Genomic DNA, 19,455 nt, shown 5'->3' on the forward strand with positions numbered 1-19,455 from the left:
GAGGGCAGTGTACTGTTCCTGGAGAGAAGGCAGACAAACAAATTGGAGACATACAGTGTGGAACCAGTGATCTAAAGAGCACCTGGGGTACACAGTGGGGAGATTATTGCTCTTCTTAGAGCAATAATGAGAGGAAGCATTCATAGAGACACCTCTCTGTGGGGCAAAGGAGCTGGCCATCATTTCTCTGACCTACCCCTTAGCATAAACACAGAGCTACCTGTGGGAAGTAGTGCAGTGTGGACACTAGAAATCTAAATTTGCTTACCTTAAGCCCCATTCCCCTGTATTCCAGTGCAACTGCCCTTCCCAGTCACACTTACCTCAGTCCCATTACAGTTGGCCCCTCTCCCAGAAGACCAGCACAAATTCCTGCCCACATCACGTCTCTCAACCAAAGAGGTTTCTCAGTTCCAGTGAGGTGGAGACAGTTCTCATTTCACAAGGAAACCAGAGCACACTTAATTAAAACTCACCACATTCAGGTCAAGGATCAAACACTGCCTGTAGCAAGCAAGGAGAGCCTCTGTAGATGACTTGCCTGAAGGATAGAGCAGCCAGAACAGAACAGCAGAGTGCGTGCAGCACACACCAGAGACCCTCCCTGAAGCACAAGGCCCTGGACAGTACATGACCTCTTCTTCATAAGGCCAATACCTTCAGAAGCTGGAGACATAAGTGGCTTTTCTAGTACACAGAAGAAGGTAGAGACTTAGACCAAATGCAAAGATGGAGGAATTTATCCCAAACAAAAGAAGATAAGTCCATGGTTAGAGATCTAAGTGAAACAGATATAAGTAACATGCCTGATGGAGAATTTAAAGCAACAATGATAAGGATACTCACTGGGCTTGAGAAAAGAATGGAAGACATCAATCAGTGAGATCCTTACCACAGAAATAAGACAGTTGAAATATCAATCAGAGGTGAAAAGTACAATAAGTGAGATTAGAAAGATACTTGATGCAATGAACAGCAGGCTGAAAGAAGCAGAAGAATGAATTAATGACCTAGAAGACAAAATAATAGAAAGCTATGAAGCTGAACAAAAGAGTGAAAGAATTATACAAAGTGATAATAGACTTAGGGAACTTACTGACTCCATCAAAGGTAATAATATTCATATTATAGGAGTCCCAGAAGAAGAGAGAGGAAGGGGGGCATTGCTAAATCTTCCCTAATCTAGGGAAGGAAACAGACATCCAGATCCAGGAGGCATAGGGAACTCCCATCAGAATCAACAAAAGCAGGCTTACCCCAAGACATATTGTAATTAAATTTGCAAAATATAGTGATAAAGAAAAATATCTTAAAAGCAGTGAGAAAAAAGAAGTCATTAACCAACAAAGGAAAACCAAGTAGGCTAATAGATTTTTCAACAGAAACTTGACAGACCAGAAGGGAGTGGCATGATATATTCAAAGTGCTGAAGGGTAAAATATGCAGCCAAGAATACTCTATCTAGCAAGGCTATAATTCAGAATAGAAGGAGAAATAGAGTTTTCCAGGCAAGTAAAAACTAAAGGAGTGTGTGACCACTAAACCAGCTCTGCAGGAAGTATTAAAGGGGAGTTGTTGAGTGGAAAGGAGGGACCACAAGTGATAGTATAAAGACAGAAAACATAAAAAGAGTAAAAATGAATATTTCTATAAGAAATCAGTCAAGTAATTCACAGAAAAAGAATCTAAAATATAACACATATACCTGAAATGTGGGGAGGAAAGGAGAAAAGAATGGGTTCAAAATTAAACAACCATCAACTTAATATAGACTGCTATTTGCAGGAGAGGTTATATACAAACCTAAAGGTTACCACATATCAAAAAACACTAATAAACATGCAAAGAATAAAGAAAAGAAATCCAAATATATCACTAAAGAAAATCAGGAAACCATGAAAGAAAGACAAGAAAGAATCAGAGAAAAGTCTTCAGAAACAACTACAAAATGAGTAATAAAATTGCATAAATACATAGCCATCAATAATTACTTTGAATGTAAATGGACTAATTTGAATGTAAATGGATTAAGCACTCCAATCAAAGATATAGGATGTTAGAATGGGTATAAAAACAAGATGCATCTATATGCTGCCTACCAGAGACCCATTTAGACCTAAAGACACCTGCAGTTTGAAAATAAGTGGATGGAGAAATATTTATCATGCAAATGTATGTCAAAAAAAAAAAAAAAGCCAGAGGAGCAATACTTATATCAGACAAAATAGACCTTAAAACAAAGACTGTATTAAGAGACAAAGAAAGACACTATATAATAATAAAGAGGGAAATCCAACAAGAAGATACAACAATTTTAAGTATTTATGCACCTGACATGGGAGTACCTAAATACATAAAATAATTAATAACAAACATAAAGGAACTAGTTGATAGTAATACAATAATAGTAGGGAACTTTAACGCCCTACTTACATCAATGAATAGATCATATAAACAGAAAATCAACAAGGAAACAAGTTTTATATGAAAAACCCACACTTTATATCCTAAATAGGGAAAAACTGAGAGCTTTTCCTCTATGGTCAGAACAAGACAAGGATGTCCACTCTCACCACTTTTATTCAACTTAGTAGTGGAAGTCCTAGCCACAGCAATCAGAGAACAAAAAGAAATAAAAAGCATCCAAAATTTCAAGGAAAAAGTAAAACTTTCACTGTTTGCAGATGACATGATATTGAAAACCTGAAAGATTCCACCAAAAAAAAAAAAACCCTGCTAGAACTGATAAATGAATTCAATAAAGTCACAGTATACAAAATTGATGTACAAAAATCTGTTGCATTTCTATACACCAATAATGAAGCAGCAGAAAAAACTATTAAGAAAATAATCCCATTTAGAATTGTGCCAAAAATAATAAAATACCTAGGAATAAACCTAACCGAAGAAGGGAAACACTTGTACAGTGAAAAGTATAAAACATTGATGAAAGAAATTGATGATGACACAAAGACATGGAAAGACATTCCGTGCTCATGTATTGGAAGAACAAATATTTTTAAAATTTCTGTACTACCCAAAGCAATCTACAGATTTAATGCAATCTCTATCAAAATACTGATAGCATTTTCACAGGGACAGCAAACATATTTGTAGGGAACGATAATAGACCCTGAATAGCCAAAGAAATCTTGAAGAGAAAAACAAAACTGGATTATCACAGTTCCCGACTTCAAGTTATATTTTAGAGTTGTAGTAATCAAAACAGTATGGTATTAGCACAAAAATAGACACCTAGATCAATGGCACAGAATACAAAACCCAGAAATAAACCCACAATTATATTGTCAATTAAACTTTGGAAAAGGAGGAAAGAATATGCAATGGGGAAAAGTTTCTTCAACAAATAGTGCTGAGAAAACTAGACAGCTGCGTGCAAAAAAATGAAACTGAACTATTTTCTCATAGCATACACAAAAGTAAATTCAAAATGGATTAAAGATTTAAATGTGAAACCTGACATCATAAAAATCCTAGAAGAGAGTGCAAAGGCAATAATTTCTCTGACATCTGCCATGGCAACATGTTTCTAGATAGGTCTCCTGTGGCAAGGGAAACAAAAGCAAAAATAGTCTATTGGGACTACATCAGAATAAAAAGCTTTTACACATTGAAGAAACAACCAACAAAACTAAGAGGCTGCCTATGAATGGGAGAAGATATTTGCAAATGACATATCTGATAAAGGGTTAGTATGAAAGATATATAAAGAACTGACACAACTCAGCACTCAAAAAACACATTATCCAATTAAAAAATGGGCAGAATATATGAACAGACATTTCTCAAAAGAAGACTTCTAGATTGCTAACAGATGCATGAAAACATACTCAACATACTCATCATCAGGGAAGTGCAAATCAAAACCACAGTGAGATATTACCTCATCCCTGTCAGATTGGTTAAAATCAAATCCTCAAGACACATCAAGTGTCAGTGAAGATGTGTAGAAAAAGGAACCCTGGGACACTGTAGCTGGGAATACAAACTGGTGCAGCCACTGTGGAAGACAGTATGGTGGTTCCTCAAAATATTAAAAATAGAACTACTTTATGATCTAGTACACTGGGTATTTTACCCAAAGAATACAAAACACTAAATTAAAAGAAAAACAATTCAAAGGGATATATGCACCTCTATGTCTACTGCAGCATTATTTACAATAGCCAAACTATGAAAGCACCTCAAGTGTCTATTGATAGATTAATGGAAAAAGATGTTAAATATAACACACATACGTGTGTATATATAATGCAATATTACTCAACCATAAAAAAGAATGAAATCTTGTCATTTGCAACAGCATGGATAGAGCTAGAGTATGATGCTAAGTAAAATAAGAGAAAGACAGTTACCATATGATTTCACTTATACGTGGAATTTAAGAGACAAAACAAAGAAAAAAAAAAAGAGGGAGACAAACCAAAAAACAGGCTCTTAAGTATAGAGAACAAATGGATGGTTACCAGAAGGAGGTAGGTGGAAGGATGGGTGAAATAGTTGGAGGGGATCAAGAGTACACTAATCTGGATGAGCACTGAGTTATATGTGGAACTGCTGAATCACCATTTTATATGCCTGAAACTATTATAATACTGTACATTAACTACACTGGAATTAAAATCTAAAGAAAGCAAAAGAAAAAAAATAGATTTTTATTTTTATCCAAAACAACCATTTAGAAACTATAATAGAGATAATTCTATTTATAATATTACAGTAGCATATTTAACAAAAAATACAGAGTTTTATATGAAGAAAAATATACTTTACTGAGAGATATAGATGAACAGTGAAGAAATAGAAATTTATATTTGGTTTTGAAGGTTCAATATTATAAATATTTCAATGTTCCATTTTTTCCAAAGTGATATATATATTTAAAGCAATTTATTTCTAGGTATAAGTGGAATTATTTTTGAGCTTAACAGAATTATTATAGGATATATTGAGAAATGAAACTGGTGATTATACAAAAGAATAATAAGAATTTAGTTTTTCAAAAATCAATATGTAATGTAACACTATAGTAACTAAGTCAATGTGGTACTGGATTTGGTACTGAATGAAAAATCCAGAAACAGATTCAAATGAATGTAATAATTTATTATTTTATAGTTTTAGTTATTTAAAGTTTTTCTAAGTTAGAGAGAGAGGCAGAGGGGCAGAGGGAGAGAGAGAGACAGACAGTATCCCAAGCAGGCTACATGCTTAGTGGGGAGTCAGTCCAATGCAGGGCTGGATCCCATGACCCCAGGATCATGACCCGAGTTTAAGTCAAGTCACAGACTCAACTGACTGAGCCACCAGGTGCCCTTGAAAAAATTTTTTTATAGCTCTGACTTGAGACTCAGAGGGGAAGATGGTGGTGTAGGAAGACGCTGGTCTCACCTCGTCCTGCTCATTGCTTAGATTCCACCCACATCTGCCTAAATAACCCAGAAAACTGCCAGAAGACTAGCAGAACAGACTCTGCAGAGCCAAGCATAGACAAGTGGGACATGGAAGAGGGAAGAAAGGGTGGAGAGGCGGTGTGTGCTACACAGACTGGTGGGAGGGAGCCGGGGTGGTGGAGGGGCAGCCCACCTGGAAAGGCAGAGCCCCCAAAGTCTGGCTTGCAAAGGCAGAGGGGCCTGACTCTGTGAGTTCTGACAGCCAGCGGGACTTAACATCTGGAATATTAAAAGCCAACAGCTCTGCTCTCAGAGAGCGGGGATGGCAAGAGGACACCAGGTAGGTATCCCAGAAGACAGAGCTCAGCTTGGCGGGGAAGCAAAGGTGCTGGAAAGTGCCATTTCCCTCTCCCATTCCCCAGCTGAATTTCCAAAGGGAACCAGTTCCCATCACCGAACTTGCTGGCACCACGCAAATGCCCAACACTGTGCTTCTGGGGATCCATCCCTCCAACATTCTGCCTCCCTCCCTACATTCTGCAGTGCCCCTCCCACAGGGGACCACAGACACAAAGTGAGCTAAGCCTGCCCTTCCTGCCCCTGTGCACCTTATAGATCCACCTTGGTTAATCCACCAGATCCCATCAAAGCAGCACCACAAGCCTGGCAGTGTACAAGTAGCCCAGACAGGGGCCACACCACTCCACAGTGAGTCCTGTTCCTGGGAGAAAGGAAGATAAGGTACACACCAGTCTGACTGTGGCCCCAGCAATGGGCTAGGGGAAGATATCGGGTCTGACTGCAGCCCTGCCCACCAACACGAGTTACTCCGGACAGCACAGGGGAAGTGCCCTGCAGTTAGGAGCCACCCCAGGGACTACACAAAATGATGAAATGGAAGAACTCTCCTCAAAAGAAACTCCAGGAAGTAGTGACAGCTAACAAATTGATCAAAAACAATTTAAGCAATATAATGGAATAAGAATTTAGAACAATATTCATAAAATTCATCTCTGGGTTTGAAAAAAGCATAGAGGTCAGCAGAGAATCTATTGTTACAGAGATCAAGGGACTAAGAAATAGTCATGAGGAGCTAAAAAATGCTATAAATGAGGTGCAAAATAAAATGGAGGTGGCCATAGCACGGATTGAAGAGGCAGAGGAGAGAATAGGTGAATTAGAAGATAAAATTATGGAAAAAGAGGAAGCTGAGAAAGAAATAAATCCAAGAGTATGAGGGGAGAATTAGAGAATTAAGTGATGCAATCAAACAGGAAAATATCCATGTCATAGGAATTCCAGAAGAAGAAGAAGAGAGAGAGAAAGGGGCTGAAGGTGTACTTGAATAAATCATAGCTGAGAACTTCCTTGATCTGAGGAAGGAAAAAGGCATTGAAATCCTAGAGGCACAGAGAACTCCCTTCAGACATAACTTGAATCGATCTTCTGCACGACATATCATAGTGAAACTGGCAAAATACAAGAATAAAGAGAAAATTCTGAAAGAAGCTAGGGATAAACAGGCTCTAACTTACAAAGGTAGACACATAAGAGTAGTGGCAGACCGATCTACTGAAACTTGACAGGTCAGAAAGGAATGGCAGATTATCTTCAATGTGATGAACAGAAAAAATATGCAGCTGAGAATCCTTTATCCAGGAAGTCTGTCATTCAGAATAGAAGAAGAGATAAAGGTTTTCAAACAAACAAAAACTGAAGGAATTCATCACCACTAAACCAGCCCTACAAGAGATCCTAAGGGGGACTCTGAGTGGAATGTTGCAAGGACCACAAAGTACCAGAGACATCACTACAAGCATGAAACCTACAGATAACACAGAAACCCTAAAACCATACTGTTCAATAATACCACTGAATGTAAATGGACTAAATGCTCCAATCAAAAGACATAGGGTATCAGAATGGATAAAAAACAAGACTCATCTATTTGCTATCTACAAGAGACTCATTTCAGACCTGAGGACACCTTCAGATTGAAAGTGAGGGGATGGAGAACTATCTATCATGCTACTGGAAGTCAAAAGAAAGCTGGAGTAGCCATACTTATATCAGAGAAACTAGACTTTAAATTAAAGGTTGTAACAAGAGATGAAGAAAGGTATTATATAATAATTACAGGGACTATCCATTAGGAAGAGCTAACAATTATCAATGTCTATGCACCGAATACAGGAGCCCCCAAATATATAAAACAATCACAAACATAAGCAACCTTATTGATAAGAATGTGGTAATTGCAGGGGACTTTAATACCACACTTACAACAATGGATAAATCATCTGGACACAGGATCAATAAAGAAACATGGGTCCTGAATGATACACTGGATCAGATGGACTTGACAGATATATTTAGAACTCTGCATCCCAAAGCAACAGAATATACTTTCTTCTTGAATGCACATGGGACATTCTCCAAGATAGATCACATACTGGGTCACAAAACAGCCCTTGATAAGTATACAAGAATCGAGATCATACCATGCACACTTCAGACCACAATGCTATGAAGCTTGAAATCAACCACAGGAAAAAGTCTGGAAAACCTCCAAAAGCATGGAGGTTAAAGAACACCCTACTAAAGAATGAATGGGTGGGGCGCCTGGGTGGCGCAGTCGGTTAAGCGTCCGACTTCAGCCAGGTCACGATCTCGCAGTCCGTGAGTTTGAGCCCCGCGTCAGGCTCTGGGCTGATGGCTCGGAGCCTGGAGCCTGTTTCCGATTCTGTGTCTCCCTCTCTCTCTGCCCCTCCCCCGTTCATGCTCTGTCTCTCTCTGTCCCCAAAATAAAAAAAAAAAAAAACGTTGAAAAAAAAAAAAAGAATGAATGGGTCAACCAGGCAATTAGAGAAGAAATTAAAAAATATATGGAAACAAATGAAAATGAAAATACAACAATCCAAATGCTTTGGGATGCAGCGAAGGCAATCCTGAGAGGAAAATACATTGCAATCCAGGCCTATCTGAAGAAGCAAGAAAAATCCCAAATACAAAATCTAACAGAACACCTAAAGGAAATAGAAGCATAACAGCAAAGACACCCCAAACCCAGAAGAAGAAGAGAAATAATAAAGATCAGGGCAGAAATAAATAATATAGAATCTAAAAAAACAGTAGAGCAGATCAATGAAACCAAGAGTTGGTTTTTTGAAAAAATAAAGTTGAAGTCTAGCCAGACTTCTCAAAAAGAAAAGAGAGAGGACCCAAATAGATAAAATCACAAATGAAAATGGAATTATTACAACCAATCCCTCAGAAATACAAGAAATTGTCAGGGAATACTATGAAAAATTATATGCCAACAACCTGGACAACCTGGAAGAAATGTAGAAATTCCTATGCACCCATACACTTCCAAAACTCAAACAGGAAGAAATAGAAAACTTGAACAGACCCATAACCAGCGAAGAAATTGAATCAGTCATCAAAAATCTCCCCAAAAATAGGAGTCCAGGACCAGATGGCTTCCCTGGGGAATTCTACCACACATTTAAAGCAGAGATAATACCTATCCTTCCCAAGCTGTTCCAAAAAATATAAAGGGAAGGAAAACTTCCAGACTCACTGTATGAAGCCAGTATTACTTTGATTCTTAAACCAGACAGAGACCCGGCAAAAAAAAGAGAACTACAGGCCAATATCTCTGATGAATATGGACGCAAAAATTCTCAACAAGATACTAGCAAATCGTATTCAACAGCATACAAAAAGAATTATTCACCATGATCAAGTAGGATTTATTCCTGAGCTGCAGGGCTGGTTCAACATTTGCAAATCAATCAATGTGATACATCACATTGAAAAGACAAGACAAGACAAGACAAGACAAGACAAGACAAGAAAATAAAAGAAAAAAGAAAAGAGAAGAGAAAAGAAAAGAAAAAAGAAAAGAAAAGAAAAGAAAAGAAAAAAATCCATATGATCCTGTCAATCGATGCAGAAAAACCATTTGACAAAATTCAGGATTCTTTGTTAATAAAAAACCCTTGAGCAAGTCGGGATAGAAGGAACATACTTAAACATTATAAAAGCTATTTATGAAAATCCCACAGCTAATATCATCCTCAATGGGGAAAAACTGAGAGCTTTTTCCCTGAGATCAGGAACACTACAGGGATATCCACTCTCACCACTGTTGTTTAATATAGTGTTGGAAGTCCTAGCATCAGCAATCAGACAACAAAAGGAAATCAAAGGCATTAAAATTGGCAAATATGAAGTTAAGCTTTCACTTTTTGCAGATGACATGATATTATACATGGAAAACCTGACAGTCTGCTAGAACTGATACGTGAGTTCAGCAAAGTTGCAGGATACAAAATCAATGTACAGAAATCAGTTGCATTCTTATACATTAATAATGAAGCAACAGAAAGACAAATAAACCGATCCCATTCATAATTGCACCAAGAATCATAAAATACCTAGGAATAAACCTAACCAAAGATGTAAAAGATCTGCATGCTGAAACCTATAGAAAGCTTATGAAGGAAATTGAAGAAGATACAAAGAAATGGAAAAACATTCCGTGCTCATGGGTTGGAAGAATAAATATTGTTAAAATATCAATACTACCCAAAGCAATCTACACATTCAATGCAATCCCAATCAAAATTGCACCAGCATTCTTCTTGAAGCTAGAACAAGCAATCCTAAAATTTGTATGGAACCACAAAAGACCTCGAATAGCCAACGTAATATTGAAGAAGACCAAAGCGGGAAACATCACAATCCCAGACTTTAGCCATGCTTACAAAGCTGTAAGCATCAAGACAGCATGGTATAGGCACAAAAACAGACACATAGACCAATGGAATAGAATAGAGACTCCAGAATTGGACCCACAAAATTATGGCCAACTAATCTTTGACAAAGCAGGAAAGAATATCCGATGGAAAAAAGACAGTTTTTAGCAAATGTTGCTGGGAGAACTGGACAGCAACATGCAGAAGAATGAAATTAGATCACTTTCTTACACCATTCACAAAAACAAACTCAAAATGGATAAAGGACCTGAGTGTGAGACAGGAAACCATCAATACCCTAGAGGAGAAAGCTGGAAAGAAAACATCTCTGACCTCAGCTGCAGCAATTCCTTACTTGACACATCCCCAAAGGCAAGGGAATTAAAAGCAAAAATGAACTATTGGGACCTCATGAAGATAAAAAGCTTCTGCACTGCAAAGGAAACAATCAACAAAACTAATAGGCAACCAACGGAATGGGAAAAGATATTTGCAAATGACATATCAGATAAAGGGCTAGTATCCAAAATCTATAAAGAATTCACCAAACTCCACACCTGAAAAACAAATAATCCAGTAAAGAAATGGGCAGAAGACATGAATAGACACTTCTCTAAAGAAGACATCCGGATGGCCAACAGGCACATGAAAAGATGTTCAATGTCCCTCCTCATCAGGGAAATACAAATCAAAACCACACTGAGATACCACCTCCCACCAGTCAGAGTGACTAAAGTGAACAAATCAGGAGACTATAGATGCTGGAGAGGATGTGAAGAAACGGGAACCTCTTGCACTGTTAGTGGGAATGCAAACTGGTGCAGCTGCTCTGGAAAACAGTGTGGAGGTTCCTCAAAAAATTAAAAATAGACCTACCGTATGACCCAGCAATAGCACTGCTAGGAATTTACCCAAGGGATACAGGACTGCTGATGTATAGGGGCACATATACCCCAATGTTTTTAGCAGCACTTTCAACAATAGCCAAATTATAGAAAGAGCCTAATGTTCATCAACTGATGAATGGATAAAGAAATTGTGGTTTATATACACAATGGAGTACTACGTGGCAATGAGAAAGAATGAAATCTGGCCTTTTGTAGCAACGTGGATGGAACTGGAGAGTGTGATGCTAAGTAAAATAAGTCATACAGAGAAAGACAGATACCATATGTTTTCACTCTTATGTGGATCCTGAGAAACTTAACAGAAGACCATGGGGGAGGGGAAGGAAAAAAAATGTTAGGGAGAGAGCCAAAGCATAAGAGACTCTTAAAAACTGAGAACAAACTGAGGGTTGATGGGAGGTGGAAGTGGCGGAGGGTCGGTGATGGGCATTGAGGAGGGCACCTGTTGGGATGAGCACTGGGTGTTTATGGAAATCAATTTGACAATAAATTTCATATTAAAAAAATAAATAAAAAGAAAATTTTTCATACAAAGGTAAAATAGTCACAAAAAGTAAACCACTATGAAAAAATAATTCTCATGTATTCATGAGATACACCAAAATAAATTGTAGGTTGATTTAAGAATCAAAATTAATAAATGATGTATGAAGATCTTAGAAGAAATACTGGGTAGCAGTTATATGGTCTTGGCTAGAGCAAAGTTTTCTAAGCATTATGTTACTAACAAAGGAATATGTTAGTGTATTTGGCTACTATAAATTTAAAACTTTTATATGGTAAAAAATCATGAGATATAAAGAGAATTGCAATTCTTTAGAAAATGTTTTATATGAATATTTTTTACAAATATATGAAAATTATGAGTATCCCTTCCCCTACATAGACAAAGGACACAATTAGGCAGGTGGTAATTTAGAAACACAAAAGGGTAGTAAATGCCTATGGATATATTCAACTTCACTAGTTATCAAATAAATGAAAATTAAAATAATAGTGGGTAGAATTTTTTTTTATCTACCATTTCGGTAAAAATCTTAGGAACAGAAATGTCTAGTATTTGTGGATGTATGTTGAATTGAGTAATCTTTTATGTTATTTTATTATTATGAATTAATACTTTTCTGTAAGAAAATACACAGCAAAAGTTTGAGGATGACATAGGCCTTTCATTGAATCATTGCACTTATAAAAATTTATCATAAAGAAGAAAAGAGTGTAAAGTGGTTTTGTTCAAGTAAGTATAATATAAAAAATTTTGAGAGCAAAAATTTACCACTGTCCACTCCTAAAAAATATTGCTAAATAAAAATATACTATTAAACGTACTTTCATTAGCTATTCTAATTTAGATGTTTATTTATTGTCATTGAAACATATCTATAACATTATTTAATAGAAAACATATTGTATATGTATAGTAGAACCCAGTATAGATAAAAATTTTAAAAATACATATATGTATTAGTTATATTTAGAAACAATGAAAAAAGATATATCAAATGTTAACAGTGAGTTTTCTGTTTATGGTGAGATTATTTGTGAACTTTATTTTTGTTGATCTAAGTAACTAAAAAATTATTAAAAGTGGCATTTTTAAAGAAAAATTATATTCTAGAAAAAATTATTTTCCACATTTTCTTTTATTTGATATTATAGATATTAATTATCCTGGTTACAGTCTATCACATTTTATAATATATACCTTTTATTCTTTATTATGCCTCTATAATAATTAGAGCTTTAAAAAAATAATAGGTATTTAAAAAAAATAATAGCCTTCAAAGTGGAAGATGTTTTCACAGTTTTTAATTTTAATTATGGATTAAACTGTGTATTATAGCCATGGTTTAATTTAGCTTCCTCCAACTTAGCACAAATAAAGTTGAAAAATAATGTGGACGTGAATATAGTGAGATTATTGAAAGTTGTAATATTGTCAGAAAAATGTCACAAATAAATGCTTGATAAGTGGTTACTTTTTTACAAACAGGAAGCTGAAAGCGCTAAGCATCAACTTGACCGTTTCCTAAATCAAGAGAAAGAATTACTTAACAGTGAAGAGAAGACCAAGACAACAATGGAAATGGGTATTAGCAAAATAAAAGTTGAAGATTCAAAACATATACCATTGGAAAAAGAGACAAGGGAAGCATTAGTTACAGCTTCAGGTAGACAAAAGACAAATGCAAAAATCCAAGAACATTCACAGGTAAGGAATTTCCCAAAATAGAGGAAACAGTACAAGAAAGAAAAATGGTAATATGTGCTGTAAGAAGTTTGTCTTTTATATTTTTGTTTACTCCATTTGTATATGTTTTTTTTAAAAAATCCTGTGCCCTGTTTTTTTTGTTTGTTTGTTTTGGCTTGGACTTTTTGCCTTTTACATTTGGTTATTACAATTCATTATCTCGAATACAAATTTATAAATTAGATATGTATTAGTTTTGAATGATCATTTAATAAACACCTGTGATTTGAGAGCCAGAAAAAAATAGGAGTTCATAGACTAAAGAGAATTTGCTATAAGTTAATAAAATTAAATATAAATGCAAAACTATGGGGAAAAGCTCTCTTCACATTTATCTTTTTACTGAAGTACAGTTGACACACAATGTATTAGTTTCATGTATACAACATAATGATTTGTTAAGTAGATGTGTTATGCTTTGCTCACTGCAAGTACAGCTATTATCTGTGGAGAAAAAACTCTTGAAGAAGAATTTATTTTTGTTTCTGCTGTGTAGTGGATTCATAGTAGATCAATAGATTTATCAATATAATAGATTCAGAATAGATTCATGCCTTAGAAGAGTAAAACAGTCTACACAGAAGCAACTTTATTGGTAAATAATGGGAAGAGTTCAAGAAAAGAAAGCAAAGTTGTAGAGAAGACAATTTTGCTTGTCCTTGTTGTGGCAGTATAGCTATTGTCAGGTCTCATTTCTTTAATAGTATTTCATATTCTTTAGTGTTCTTCCTTGTTGTTTTCAAAATGAGAGTTTATGTGTATGTGTGCCAGAATCTCCCAGCTTATCACTCTGTGCCACTAGTGACAGAAACTTAAAATCTAAAAGGAGTGAAAGAAAAATATTTAGAACTCCTACCACTGAACATTAGATTACATACATAAAAGGCCTGTCATATTTACATCTTAATGACATATGTCAGAAGTAGTTCCTCTTTGTTTTCATACCTATTTTTAAAGCTGCTTATTGTAGTAGTAGTCTTTTTTAAAGCAGAGGTTAAGGTAAGACCTATTATCATTTCTATGTATCAGGATATAAACATATTTTTCTTAAAAAAAAATTTTTTTTAATTTATTTTTGAGACAGAGAGAGACAGCATGAATGGGGGAGGGGCAGAGAGAGAGGGAGACACAGAATCTGAAATAGGCTCCAGGCTCTGAGCTGTTAGCACAGAGCCTGATGCAGAGCTTGAACTCACGGACTGTGAGATCGTGACCTGAGCTGAAGTCAGATGCTTAACCGACTGAGCCACCCAGGCGCCCCAAAACATATTTTTCTATAAAACTCTTAGTTAATGGAGGATGATAATACTGTATAAGAATGTTAGCATAAAATGGGATAATGTTTATGAAATGCTTTTGTATATCATGAAGGACTATGTGAATGTTAGCCTTTATTATCATTTATTTCTGTCTAGTTATCTACATAAGCCATATGAAAACCCACGGTGGTATATTACTTAGTATATAGGCCAACTCTTGTCACATATAGGCAATGACTCACGTACAATAGAAACTTATTTTCTCATGTAAATACTTCTGGGAAGTTCAGGTGTGTTTGTGTTAGGGAGTCCTGCTCTACAGGTTGATTCAGGTATCCTGGTATATGGAGGTTTTGACATCTTACATTGGCTTGCTGGGCCATATTGGGCATAGACATCCAGCTACTAGAAAAGAAGATGAAAGACCAGACATGAGTCATTTTCACCGACCAGGCCGGAAGGGGGTACACATCATTTTCTCTCATAATTAATTTACCACATTTAATTGCAGGAGGGACTTAGAAATGTAGACTAGTAATGTGCCTTAAGAAAAGAAAATTAGTTTGTTGAACACCAGAAGTCTTTGCCACAGGTGGGTAAGGATAAAGCTAGCTAATCTCTGTATGAAAGAAACTGAGTTAGGTAAAATTCAGGCCTGGGATAAAATCTAGTATCCCCATTATGCTACAGGAAAACATGTTCTCTTCCCAAGAGGTAATCTATTAATAAAATCACACTCTTGAGGTTCTAGATTCCTACATTTTTGATCAAACACCTCGATAAGCATATTTTGGGCATGGATTCTCTTTTTTGTTTCTTTTTTTTTGTCTTAGACTTCATTTTTTTTCAATATATGAAATTTATTGTCAAATTGGTTTCCATACAACACCCAGTGCTCATCCCAAAAGGTGCCCTCCTCAATACCCATCACCCACCCTCCCTTCCCTCCCACCCTCCATCAACCCTCAGATTGTTCTCAGTTTTTAAGAGTCTCTTATGCTTTGGCTCTCTCACACTCTAAGCTCTTTTTTTTTTTTTCTCCTTCCCCTCCTCCATGGATTTCTGCTAAGTTTCTCAGGATCCACATAAGCGTGAAAACATATGGTATCTGTCTTTCTCTGTATGGCTTATTTCACTTAGCATCACACTCTCCAGTTCCATCCAGATTTGAGCATGGATTCTCAATATACTTTTACAAGTTATTTACTTTTTGAAAGTTTATTTGTTTATTTTGGTGGCGGGGGGGGAGTAGGACAGAGAAAGAGAGGAAGAGAGAGCAGGCTCTGTACTGTCATCACAGAGCCCAGTGCAGGGCTCCATCTCAGGAATGAACTGTGAGATCATGACTTGAGCCAAAACTAAGAGTTGGTTGCTTAACCAACTGAGCCATCCTGGTACCCCTACAAATTTTTTAAATTATAAAAAAGCACTATCATATTAGTATACTATGTGTTAGTATCACCATGTTAGTATACTATTGGCATTTGAAGTATAAATATTTCAAAAGAATATTAAAAAGATTGAACAATTATGTGATGGATATATTTAATTATGTAATGGATATGTTTAAATAGTTTTTATTTACTATAAATATAAAGCCCTCTTTGCTTTCATTTAGAAATATAATTTTTGTAGTAGTTCATCTTCTAAAATATTTCTTCCAATGCCAACTATGGTAATTTCTTAGCTTTTTTGACACCTTAATCTTACAAATTGTCATATTTCAAAACCTGCTTTGAATGATATTTTTCTGAATAATTTAATGTAAACATTTGATGTGCATATTTAGTGTATTTAAATTTAGTATTTTTATTACAGATCTCAATTTTCACAAATGGAAGCCCAGCTGACAAAAGGTAAAACATTTAAAAATATTTTTTAATCTTTGTCAGTTTATGTGCCTAAATGGCAAAATAGCCATTCTAAATTCAGTATCATAAAACTCATTGATTTATATCTTTGCTTACAATATTGTACTCTTTGAAACTAATGTCTAAACTGTAGATGTCAAAGATTGACAATTTTGGATACTGTGAAAATACAAATTTTTAAGTGAAAAATGTACACTAAGGACCAGATCTGATGTACAAAGCCATTTTCCCTCGTGCCCCCTGCCCCAACAACAATTAAATTTTCATATAGAAACTGAACATGACCCTTTTTAAAAAAATGATTTTTTGTGTAAGAACATTTTTTTTTATCTTGGGAAAAACACTTATGAGTGGGATTACTTACCTCATTCAGAATCATGACCTCTGTACATGAAACAACTAACTTAAAAATTTTTTTTGCATTTCATTTTTGCTTAATCATTCATTTTTGCATGCACATAAATAATTGAGTTGGTTGATGTATCCAATTAATCTTACAGTTTTCACTAGTGAGTGAGTCTGTTTGATTAATATGTTATGATTCACAGACCTATTCACAAACCAGTCAAGAAACAGAAATCCTGAACCACATAGATTAGTGAAACAGCAAATTCTGTCAATAAGTTAGGTAGCTATTCAATGAGAATAAACTATGTCAATATTTCTTTTCAGTCATTGACTTGAATTATTAATTTTGACCTTGGCTGCCATACAGAAAAGAAGAAAGTATTATCTAGTAGTGTGCATTTCTCTGCTTCATTACTATTTTTAATGTTTCTAGATTACAGACCCAGATGAATTAGCAAGAATTAGGTAATAAATTTAATGATTAATGGCCAGAAGTTTTGAAAAGGTCCAGTTTAATGTCTGAAGCGACTAAATTTTAAAAGTATTTTTTTGATATATCAGGAGAAGATTAGACATTTATTTGTTGCTTTATAAACTTATGGGTAGAGTTCTTGTCATTTATTACTTCACATTATGATTATATATGGTCAGTATTATGACTATGTGATAAGATATAAGAAAAATTATTAATAATTGTCTTCAACTTTAATTGGAACTTAACCAGCTTATGAACTGTAGGAATAGAAACAAATAAAGCATGATACTCTTATATTCATGTTAAGATTATGGTAGAGTATGGCATACTACTGTAGTTTTTCTGTGGACACATGGTGAAGTATAGGATTTGAAAATGTTGGAAAGCTAATAATTTGTCACCCTGAAGAACATGAAGTGATAACTTTTCATATAAGTTTTTTTTTTAATATTGAATGCTTAGTTGCTGTTGCTGAATTTGAGAGACTATACATTTGGTGAATCTCAGAATGTAGAAATATTGGCTTAAATGAAATTATTTTAAATAGAATTTCTACTTTCTATGAAGGCATAGTAAAGGCAGTCTCAGATACTGTGTATGAGCTTTTGGAAAAATCTTGAAGAAGGGTTATGATAGTGTTACTTTGAGTTACTACTCTGGCCAGCCCAGACTTATTGGCCAATAAGTCACAATTAAGAGTAATATGAAGTGGAAGAATGAAAGAAGGGTTGTATGGGGAATAGTGGACTGAGGATGATAGGGAATATAGGACATTAAGAACAGAAAAAGGTCATAGAATGAATATCAAAAAATTCCTCTTAAATGGCTTTTTCCCTTATTAATGTTAATTCATACAGTATTCCCTAACTTCAGGAGGAAGATTATTTCCATTAAATTTAGTTCAAACAGGGAAATGTGGACTGAGTGTCCATGCTGTGCAAAGCACTGAGCTAGGTATTATGTATATATATAATACAAAGATGACAACTGTATCATCTTTGCCCTCAATGCATTAATATTCTAGTAAGACAGACAAGACATGTACATAAATAAGTACATTATAATGCAGAAGATGCCTTCAATAAAAAGTTACCAAGAGATGCACCAAAAAGAAGGAAAAGTTGTTTCTGGCTGTATTGAGAGTAACAGCATTTAGTTTAAGAAAGATAGCTGGGTTAGATTTTGACAGGGAAATATGAAGAAAAGGTGTTATGCGTGGACTGAACAGTTGAAGCAAAGACAAGGGTGTTTAGAATCTATATAGTGTGCCAGGGAGAGACCAGTAATTTTTTTTTTAAGTTTAAACTGAGTAGAAAATGGGAGATAGGACATGAAATAGGTTGCTTTAGCTTGATAGGTTTTATAGCATTTCCCTTAACAGCTGTAGGTTGAATATTGCTAAATATAATAAAAATTCAAACTGTTAAGCCCATGACATAATATTATTCATCAAACTTCATTTTGGGTTACTTCTTAGATCCTAATAGAATTTCTGAAATTCTTTGGAAAAGTCTCCCAAACCTTCAGAGAGTGGATGGGAGTGAAGCAAGGAGATCCCACCTGAACAGACATATGGTATTGATTACAATAAAGTACATTTTTTTTTTTTGCGCTTTATAGCATTGAGCACTTTATTTTGGTTTAGGGAATGAGTTAATGGCAAATATTTAATCAACACAATAGATGTTAGTAATTATGTTTCATATCATATGTGGTGTTAGCTTTTCTTAAATGTTTTATGGCGTTGAAATTTACACTTTTTGGATATGAAAATGTTAACTATTTCTTGGTGTTTTATTTTTAAGAGTTACACATCCAACTTTTTTCTAAATGTTTTTTTACAACTTTCTTCCCCAATACTAATTAAATTTATTAAACACGAAAACATAAATACAAAAGTGAAAGGGTATTAATATGTGTCCATTTTTTCCTTCATAGATTAGATGAGTAGCTATTAAATTTACTCATTCATTTATTCACTAAACTTAATCATTCAACAAATATTTTTGTCACCTTCGTATGTCAGGTACTCTTTTGAACATTGGATTTTACTGATAAATAACACAAATAAGCTCTCTTCTCTTGTGATGTTTACATTATAGTGGGAAAGAGAGGCAATAAACAAGTGGAAATACATAAACAAGATAACTTTAAAGAATAATAAAT

General features: G+C 35.1%; 1 protein-coding gene across 3 annotated transcripts in view; it reads left to right on the plus strand.

Annotated features, from left to right (window-relative positions):
• Nucleotides 1–18,898, plus strand: part of LOC125918683 (coiled-coil domain-containing protein 7-like) — a 140,508-nt gene extending 121,610 nt beyond the window's left edge. For all 3 annotated transcript variants that reach the window (XM_049624803.1, XM_049624801.1, XM_049624802.1), the window contains 3 exons: nucleotides 13,079–13,297; nucleotides 16,414–16,451; nucleotides 18,767–18,898. In XM_049624803.1, coding sequence (XP_049480760.1) covers nucleotides 13,079–13,297; nucleotides 16,414–16,451; nucleotides 18,767–18,773 — 264 coding nt within the window. In that variant the 3' untranslated portion in view covers nucleotides 18,774–18,898. The remainder of the gene's footprint in view (nucleotides 1–13,078; nucleotides 13,298–16,413; nucleotides 16,452–18,766) is intronic.
• The last annotated feature ends 557 nt before the right edge of the window (nucleotides 18,899–19,455 follow it).

Source organism: Panthera uncia, chromosome B4, assembly GCF_023721935.1.
Source record: "Panthera uncia isolate 11264 chromosome B4, Puncia_PCG_1.0, whole genome shotgun sequence".
In the NCBI taxonomy this organism is placed as follows: Eukaryota; Metazoa; Chordata; class Mammalia; order Carnivora; family Felidae; genus Panthera; species Panthera uncia.